The sequence below is a fragment of the Nesoenas mayeri genome (assembly GCF_963082525.1).
Source record: "Nesoenas mayeri genome assembly, chromosome: 21".
In the NCBI taxonomy this organism is placed as follows: domain Eukaryota; kingdom Metazoa; phylum Chordata; class Aves; order Columbiformes; family Columbidae; genus Nesoenas; species Nesoenas mayeri.
In genome coordinates this window covers 7,695,222-7,703,967 of record NC_137571.1, presented here as the reverse complement: position 1 = coordinate 7,703,967, position 8,746 = coordinate 7,695,222, and the positions used below count along the sequence as shown (strand labels likewise).

At 56.0% G+C, this 8,746-nt stretch overlaps 2 protein-coding genes across 2 annotated transcripts; both read right to left on the bottom strand.

Moving 5' to 3' along the window:
• Nucleotides 1-1,286: 1,286 nt before the first annotated feature.
• On the bottom strand, nucleotides 1,287-3,901 carry XKR8 (XK related 8; the record flags this gene model as incomplete). The annotated part of the gene is made up of 3 exons (XM_080357612.1): nucleotides 1,287-2,431; nucleotides 3,026-3,203; nucleotides 3,609-3,901. The coding sequence occupies 3 exons, from the start codon at nucleotides 3,899-3,901 to the stop codon at nucleotides 1,835-1,837; spliced, it is 1,068 nt and encodes a 355-aa protein (XP_080213738.1). The 3' UTR covers nucleotides 1,287-1,834.
• Nucleotides 3,185-8,651, bottom strand: SMPDL3B (sphingomyelin phosphodiesterase acid like 3B). Its single transcript, XM_080357818.1, has 8 exons — nucleotides 8,214-8,651; nucleotides 7,312-7,409; nucleotides 6,812-6,955; nucleotides 6,366-6,538; nucleotides 6,042-6,222; nucleotides 5,602-5,735; nucleotides 4,304-4,953; nucleotides 3,185-3,222 (listed from the first exon to the last, which is right to left on the bottom strand). Exons 1-7 carry the CDS (start codon nucleotides 8,576-8,578, stop codon nucleotides 4,576-4,578), a joined length of 1,473 nt encoding a protein of 490 aa, XP_080213944.1. The 5' UTR covers nucleotides 8,579-8,651; the 3' UTR covers nucleotides 3,185-3,222; nucleotides 4,304-4,575.
• Nucleotides 8,652-8,746: the final 95 nt, after the last annotated feature.

Genomic DNA, 8,746 nt, shown 5'->3' with positions numbered 1-8,746 from the left:
GTGCACCAGAAGGGTGGGTTAAACGATGATGATTTTGAACCCTACCTGAGCCTCCAGGCCCGGCCGTGAGTGCGAGTACCTGCTGACGGGCAGGAAGCACCGAGAGCCCTCGGGGCCTCCTGCTGCTCTCTAGCGAAGGCGAATTTGGCATCTGTGCATTTCCCCATCTCTACTTACTATATTTTGATGTTTTCCACATTTCTTATCATAATATGCTATTTTATACGTGCCTTTCTCCAGGCAGAAAACAGTAGAAGTGGTGGATGAGGTGTAAAGGTTTTAGTAACTTTTGGGGGGGGTGTAAGGACTTAGTACAGTTCAGCTCGTTTTTTTCATCATAGCTGTCCTGAAGTTCTGCACTTTCAGTTTTACTGTTACAAGCTTCTTTCCTTGCTGGTTTCTGGTTCTTCGTGCTGTGCGAGGAGACACGTGCTGTCATGTTGTGAAATGACCTCACTCGGTGCAGTTATGCTCCCAAGGGCTTTTGGAGGATACGATCAACATTCTTGTCTCTCCACCAAGTAAACTAAAAATGTGTGTCATGGGGTTTTCTCGACTTTTTTCACCAGAAAAACCCCACAGAACACACATGTGATAAAGGCTGTTAAGACTTTTTGAGGGCTTTAGTTAGCAGTCAAGCTGGAGAGAGCTTTTGACCAGCCTCTGAAAGTCAGACTTCCAGGTACTTTTCCTCCTAACTTTCTGTTTAAGATCAGTTCTGCTGTTAACTGATTTTTGTTTTTCTTAATGAGCTGCAGGAGAGTGACACACAACAGATGGAGTTCACCTGATTAGATGGTACAAGTAAGCATTGCAAATAAAACATCTACAGTAGGACTGCAGCAGTTAGTTCATTCTCTTGGCTTCTCTTTCCAGCCGCGATTAGTAAAAAGAACCTGTTCTGCTTTTCCTTTTCTGTATTTTTTTTGATTGCTTTTCCTAGACAATGTATATTGTTCAGATAAATGATGAGTGTTTTATTGGAAACAAGAACAGGTTTCTGTCTGAGTTGAATTTTCAACAGGCATTTTGCTAGTTTGTGCTAAAGCTATGAGGCTAAATATCCTTTAAGGTCCTGTCAGCTGTTGTATAACCTTCAGAATTCAGCCTCTCCATTACGATAACTCACTGCCTTCAGCTCCCTAAAAAGTTACAAGCCTAAATTCCACCTGCATAGGGCAAGAGAGTGTGATTACTTTCTCAAGTCTTGAATAAAACCAGCTGCCTTCCTAGTAGCTGTCATTTAATGGGTTTTTTTTTCTATCCCAGAAGTTAACATCACAAATTTCCAGCCTCCATCTGAATGTGGACATATTTCCTGCAAAGTGTAGTTTTATTTAAACCTCCTAAAGGGAATGAAGGGTTACTATAGTGTTAAAAGCAACGTGGTATTTACCCTATTTTTCATGTTTGAAGAACAACCAACCAAACAGTTAATATCTCAGCTCAGCCACTGCCAAGGAGGGAACATGCTCTCCTCCACCAGTATCCACCCGGAGCAGCAACAGGCAGAGAGAGATAATAACCTCCTGCTTTTCTGGGGTGTTTTTTTTGGAAAAAGCTACAAACAAAAGACAAACAGACAGTGCAGTGCAGCCACAATGCGCTGGTCCCTCCGCAAACACCACAGCTCTCCCCATCAGCGCCACAGTGGGAGCCATACTGGATGCTCTGGGACTCACTGGGTAGTTGCAACATCACCCAGTTTCCGCCAGGTCCCTCCAGCTGCCCCGAACAGCCTGAGGGAAGAACCAGGAGCTGGATCCTCATCCCGGAGGAGTCAGGCTCAAACCACGGCCTCGGCAGCTGCTCCGTTCAGGAAGTGCCACGACATTCACTGGCACACGGGGAACTGTGCTTGGGCCAGGCACCTCATCCTCCTGTTCACGAGGGCCGGCGCCGACGCCGAGCGCAGCTTCAGTCTGTCGGCATCCACCTCATCATGGCCGCCCTCCCGCCGCGCCCACACATTGGGGTGCAGCCACTTGTAGTAGGCGGCTCTCAGCAGCAGCCCCAGCAGGTAGCAGGGCAGGGCAGCGCCCAGCAGCCGGACGAGGTACGAGCGCTCGTCTGAGGGTGACTGGCCCCAGAGCCAGCACAAGGCCAGCAGCATGCTGTCTGCCAGGATGAAGCTGTGATAGATGACGCTGCGGCCCAGCGTTCTCCCGGGTGCCACGTTGAACCAGCTGAAGTAGAGGATCACAGCCACAGTGGCCCGGTAGAGCTGCTCGGGGCCTGGAGACTCCATGAAGTCCGTGCCCTGCAGGCTGACCCAGAGGAACATCACCAGCCACACCAGCGGGAAGTGGATGGCCACGCCATAGGGCCAGAGCAGGGTGAAGAGAGTGACGGCGAGGACACGGGGGCAGACAAGGAAGAGGTTCCACAAGAAGTAGACGACGGAGGAGCTCGGCCTCAGCTCGTACTTGTCCTGCAAGAAGGAGCGCAGGGACTGGTGGTAGTCCAGCAGAGACCAGGCCACACACAGGAACGCCGTGCAGATTCCCAGGCCTGCGAACACAGCAGAGATGCTGAGGGCAGACCCCAGGGCGGCGCTGGGATGGGACCTGGGCGGCTCTGCAGAGCCCCTCTCCAGCTCAGGGAACCCCCAGCACATGGGGGCAGGAGGTCAGTGCTGGCACATGGCTGGGCTCCCTATTCACTGTAGCAACACTTGGCTCTTCCTCACCCCAGGATGGGCAGCAAAGTGCCCCTTTGGTGGGCTCCCCTGCACCCTCCACATCCACGTGAGCATCTTCCCACTCCCCAGCAGGCTCCCAACTTCTCTCCTGACCCTCAGCCGCTGTGGGGCACGTAGGGGAACGACCATGGGGTCCCTCAGTTCAACCCTCCCAGCCCAGGCCTAGGGCTGTGTCTCACATTGACAGAAGGAACAAGGAAGAACGACATCAGAGAACCTAAAGTAAGGACAGAACAGTGTCCTGGAGCCCCTAGACAGCCCGTCCTGTCCAAACCTGCTCTGATCCCAAGCCTGCGCCCCCCCCCACAGCTCCCCCCCCCTCACCCTGGGAGGGCTCTGCCTTGTTTGTCTGCAGGACTCCGTGAAGGAGCAGGACAAGCTGTGGGGTGTTCTCCAGGAAGGTCTCCAGAAGCCGCAGCATGCTGATGTCGTGCGAGAGGAAGGCCATGCGGCTCTGCTCCTCCTCCACCGCGGTCTTTGTCCAGCACACCTTCCAACCAACCTTCAGCGCGTGGAGGCACCTGCAAGCACGGGGACCGGTCGGGGATGCGGGGCTGCCGGGGGGAGCAATGCAGCTGAAAATAGCCCGATTTATGCGCAAACCAGCTCCCCGCCTTTCCCAGGCCAAGGGAGAGACGAGGGTTTTGGGGTGCCCACCCCAGCCTTGCTCAGTCTGGCAGCACCCAGAGATGGAGCAAAACTGCTGCTTTGGGACATGGCGGGGGGGGGGGGAAACGCAGGACCCGGGCGGCCCCGACCCGCGGCTGGGAAACACCGCGCTGCCCGGGGAGCCCCTTGGACATCCCGGCAGCCGGGGACGGGGGTCCCTGTGCCCAGCGGGGGGCACCGGGGGTGGGGGGAGGTACCGGAGAGATGCCCGTGGATGACCGAGGCGGGGAATCCCTACCTGAAGAGGAAGCCGAGCTGCAGGAGGTGCAGGGCGGCCAGCAGCCCCGTGGGCACGGCGGGGCGGAGCTCGAGCGGATCGGAGCGCAGCCAGAACCAGCTGCAGGCCTGGGTGGCGACCGAGGCGGCGGCCAAGAGCGCCAGCGCCAGCGCGGCCCGGCCGGGCTGCCCGCCCCGCGCGTACCCCGCCGCCACCCACCCGTCCGCGAACACGTCCAGCGCCGCCGCCGCAGTCCCCGCCGCCGCCAGCGCCAACTGCAGCGGCCCGAACCGCCCCGGGGCCCGCGGCGCCATCGGCGAGACCGGCCCCGGCCCGCGCCCGGAAAGGCCCCGCCCCGGACAAGCCCCGCCCACGCCCCGTGCAGGCCCCGCCCACGCCCCGTGCAGGCCCCGCCCAGTGCTGCAGCTTCCACCCCAGGGGTGTCCCCCGGTAACCCTCGGGGGCCCCTGCGCCCCCCCCAACCGTTGCAGCCCCGGGGGCAGGCGCAGCACCTGTCCGCAGTCACCCCTGCACCCCACCCCCTCGCCCTGCACCCCCAGGTCGCCCCAGCTCCACCAGCCGGGGGTCAAGTTGCAGTGCCCTGGTGAAGGAAGAAACTAAACGGGTGCAAGTCAAGAGACGACAGAAAGGAAGAAGCTGCTTAAGCTCAGCAACCGAGGGAAACATTAAAGCCCAATAACAATCAAGCTTCTTACCCATCTTAGTTGCTGACAGGTCAGTGACGCGACCTCAGAAGTCAGAGCAGAAAGGAGACAGCGCCAGCTGTGAGTCAGCCTGGCACAAAAAGACTTGGTAACAATCACATCCAGCTTTTCTGTAAGATTTCCAATCAACATCCTAGAACTTTTAGTAAAAGCCACTGATTCTGTCTTGCTTTCCAAGTAAGTTCTCAGAGCCAAGTGCATTCACAGCTGCTGATTCATGTGAATTGCGAACCTGCGCTCTCTTTGTTTATCTTGCTCTGTCATTACAACACTTGCTGCAGAATAATAAAGTATAACGAAGTCCAAACACCAGTGACAGCAGTGGCAGAGCTGCTGCTTTTAACACACTCATCGTATTTTGCAAAATCCACCTCCCTGATGGCACAAACGTGATCAACGCGGCAGGACCCCCCGCACGGGGTCAGGTCGTATCTGACAGAGTTAAGCTCGTAGTACTGCTGCAGGTAGCGTGGATCCATCGATATCCTCTGCAGCACAGTCTGCATGGAGCTTGCAGAGCCATCGGGGACTCGGAAAGCTTCTGTCAGCCTGTACTCCTCCTCCCACGCCGGGAACTCTTCCTCCTGCACCGAGGCCACTGTGTTGGCACGAGTTAAGTTCAGGTAGTAAGTCACCATGTCCTGTCAGGAGAGAAAACCAGAGCTGATGTGGCCTCTGGTGAAGATGAGTTTGACACCTCTGACCTAAAAAAATAAAGTTTTGCACAACTTCTGTTCGCGGTCTTGCCCTTCTTCTCTCTGCTTCACTACATCCCACAGTGTATTTTAGCATTCATTTCTCATGTAAAGAGAGCACCTACAGAGCTGCTTTATCCATCACAAAGAAAGGCACAAACACCCCATCCTCTACCTCTTTGCAAATAAGAGACAGAGGAAACAGAAGCTGCTCCTGCAACTCACATAAATTCAGACACCATTACAAATGAAACAATTTAAGCAAGTAGGGGGGCCCAAATAATTTTCCACATGCTTAAAAATTCTGGGAGAGGGTTTGACAAGCCTGTCAGTCCCCAGAGAGAAGTTCTGCAATGCCCATCAGCTGGGTAGTAAAACAAGCATCGAAGGAGACGAGCTAAAGACATGAAGAACACGACAAAGCCTGTCATGTGCTGATGCTCTTACTAAATCCCTGTGCTAGCCACGGGGTTGAAATATCTTGGTTGAGGTCCTCCTGTTCATGGCCACTTGGCTCCTGCAGCCCTGCCTGTTAAAACCACTCAGAGGAATTAAAGCGCCCTCCTAGAATTGCAGCATGTGGGGAACCCCTACCAGCACTTGAAGGGTGTCTGGATCATATTCGATCACTCGAATCCCGGGGTTGTTGGCTCCATTGGTAACTCCAGGCAATGTTGTTTTCCAGGGAGTCACTCCAGGGGCCAGAAACATGACATTCATTGGAGAACCTTAACAGAAAGGCAAAACAACCCATGAACTCCAGAGATGGTGACTCCAGCACTGTCCTGGGCAGCCTGTTCTAGTGCTTCACAACCCTTTACAGGAAGAAATTGTTCCCAAGATCCAACCACAACCTCCCCCCGCACAACTTGAGGCCGTTTCCTCTCATCCTGTCACTTGTTCCTCGGGAGCAGAGCCTGATATTTTACAAACCTTTTCTGGCCTCAATAGCCAGTGAAAACTCTCATTGACAGTGATTTTCCTGGGGGTTGGAAGAGTTGCCACACAAAGGCTTGGGTGGCCAGAGCCAGTACCTGTATCACTGTAAAACATCCGAAAGCTGTCGGTGTGATGGTGCCCAAAAAACTGGGCGGCGATCACCCTGTGGTGCTTCTGCACAATTCTCAGGTACCGTTCATTGAAGCCGCTCCGGAACCAGGGCTTGCCTCGTTTCTTCTCGAAGAAGCCAGGAGGGATGTGCCCCATGATGTAGACCTACCAAAGCAAGAGTCTGCAAAATCGCGTCCCCCAGAGCACGGCCCTGTTGTGAACGCACCAAGGGAAGAGCGGCAGCGAGAAGAGCTGCCAGGCTGCAAGAAGCCCCTCTGTAAGTGTTCCTTATTAATTTCTTTTAATACCATTTCATCTGCTCTAGCAGCATTGCTCAGGGTTTCCTCCAGCCACTGGAACTGCCCAGCAGGATCTTCCTCACCAGCAGTCTCGTCGTTCTGGTCGTAGTACAGGTTGGTATTGAGGACAACCACGCGCCCCCTCGTACTCGGGCTGGGCAGCTTCTCGCTGTAGAAAGCTCCTGAAAAATGCAAGGGGCATGGAAAGAGCTGGAGGTCTGGTCACAGTGGCTGCTGTGACCCCAGATCTCTTTGTTTTTGTCACTCTCTGCTCTCACAGCAGAGTCACCACCTGGATGAGGTGCCAGAAATCAGCATTCAATTGGACCCTTTCCCTGAAGATATTCTATAAATGCTGTTGCTCTGGGCACAGAAGCAGGGAAGACCATTCCTGGCGTTCTCCTAAGCACCCCCACCTCCCGGGGCTGCTGCCAACATGAGAAGACGAGCCGTACCCACTCTAAAAAGAGGAATGGACGCATCATCCAGCCAGGCACGCCAGAGTTCAGCTGTTCGGTTGTAGATCCTGTGCTCCTTCCCTGGAAACTGGTTCTTGGGGTGGAAGTCATGATTGCCCATGGCCGCGTAGACTTTAGTACCTAAAGACAGAGAAAAGGAGGCATGGAGGAGTCCATGCTTGCTGTTGGGCTTCTCAGCACCGAAGACTGTCCCTCCTCAGGACGTGAATGAAGCACAAGGAAATCTTGCAGCCTTTTCTGCCTTAATGACTAACAGAGAAACATTTCTTTTCTTCTGAGTTAGCGTGAAACGATGAGCGTGCATCAGATGCGTCAGTTCAGACACACCTCATGCCACAAAGCAACTGGGAAGAGGACAAACAACTCCCAACAGCCCTTCTGTGCCTTTCCCCTTCTCAGTTCCATCGTTTCTCCACCCTGGGAAGCTCTTCCCATGAGACTCTGTGCCTCTCTCTCCTTATGCCCTCAAACCCTACCTGGAAACGTCTCTTTTATCAGAGAAGTCAGGTTTTCTATTATATGCAGAACCTTTTCTTCTCCAAGCTTCTCATCAGGGACGTGAGGAGTGTCATCTCTAGAAAAACAACAGCAACAGAAACAAAGGCATGGCTCCCACAAGGCTGTGATCACCAAGGTCTGCCTGAGCAAGCGCAGCAGACAAACGCTGCTGTGTTTTCACCAACATGCTTATGGCATTTGTAGAGGATAGAATGATTTTGGTTGGAAAAGACCTCAAGATCATCAAGTCCAACCATAATCTGACTCTGGCACTGCCCCATGTCCCTCAGAACCTCATCTCCATGTCCAGCCCTCCAGGGCTGGTGACTCCAGCACTGCCCTGGGCAGCCTGTTCAATGCCCCACAGCCCTTTGGGGAAGAAATTGTTCCTAAATCCAACCTCAACCTCCCCTGGCGCAACTTGAGGCCGTTTCTTTGTGTCCCTGTCTCCCCTCAGCTCCTGTTCTCCAGCTGAACCCCCAGGTCCCTCAGTCTCCATCACATTGTGCTCCAGCCCCCTCCCTTCTCTGCACTCTCTCCAGCACCTCAATGTCTTTCTTATGATGAGTGGCTCAAAAATGAACAAAGGATTTGAGGTTTGGCCTCACCAGTCCAGGGGTTGGTCACTGCCCAGAGCCTGCCGGCCACACTATTCCTGATACAAGTCAAGAGCAGGTGGCCTCTTGACCACCTGGTCACACGCCAGCTCGTGTTCAGCCGCTGTCACCACCACACCCAGGTCCTTCTCCTTTCCAACCACTCTTCCCTGAGCCCGCAGCGTTCATGGGGTTGTTATGACCCCAAGCCGAGCCCCACCAGACAGCGCCTTCCGAGCCCGCGCCCCCGCCGGGACCCCGCCCGCCGGCCCCCTCATCCTCACCCGGTCCAGAGCACGAAGTCCGGCCGCTGCAGGCGGCTCTTCATGGCGCGGGCGGCCGAGACGAGCAGGCGCCAGGGCGCGTCGCACAGGTAACTGCCCCAGGGCCCGGCGGGGGGCACGGCCCGGGAGCCGCCCGACGGACACACCTGCCCGCCGCTCGCCGCCGCGTTGTACTCGGGGTCCCAGTGCAGGTCGGTGACGTGCCAGAAGCGCCCCGGCCCTGCCGAGAGGCGGCGGGCGCGCGGAGCTGCAGCCGGGTACAGCTCGGGGCCTCCCGGCCGGCCGGGGAGCGGGGCACGCTGCCCGCCCGCACCGGGCAGAGCCGCGGCCAGCGGGAACAGCAGGAGGAGCGTGACGGGCTTCATGGCGGCTGCCCCGGTCTGCCGGACACCGGCCTCCCCGGCCCGTCCCGCGCCCCGGGCACATCCCGGCCCCGCCCCTCCGCCGCCGGCCCCGCCCATCCGTCTCTCGGTCCCGCCCCTCCGCCGCCGGCCCCGCCCATCCGCTTTCGGCCCCGCCCATCCGTCTCTCGG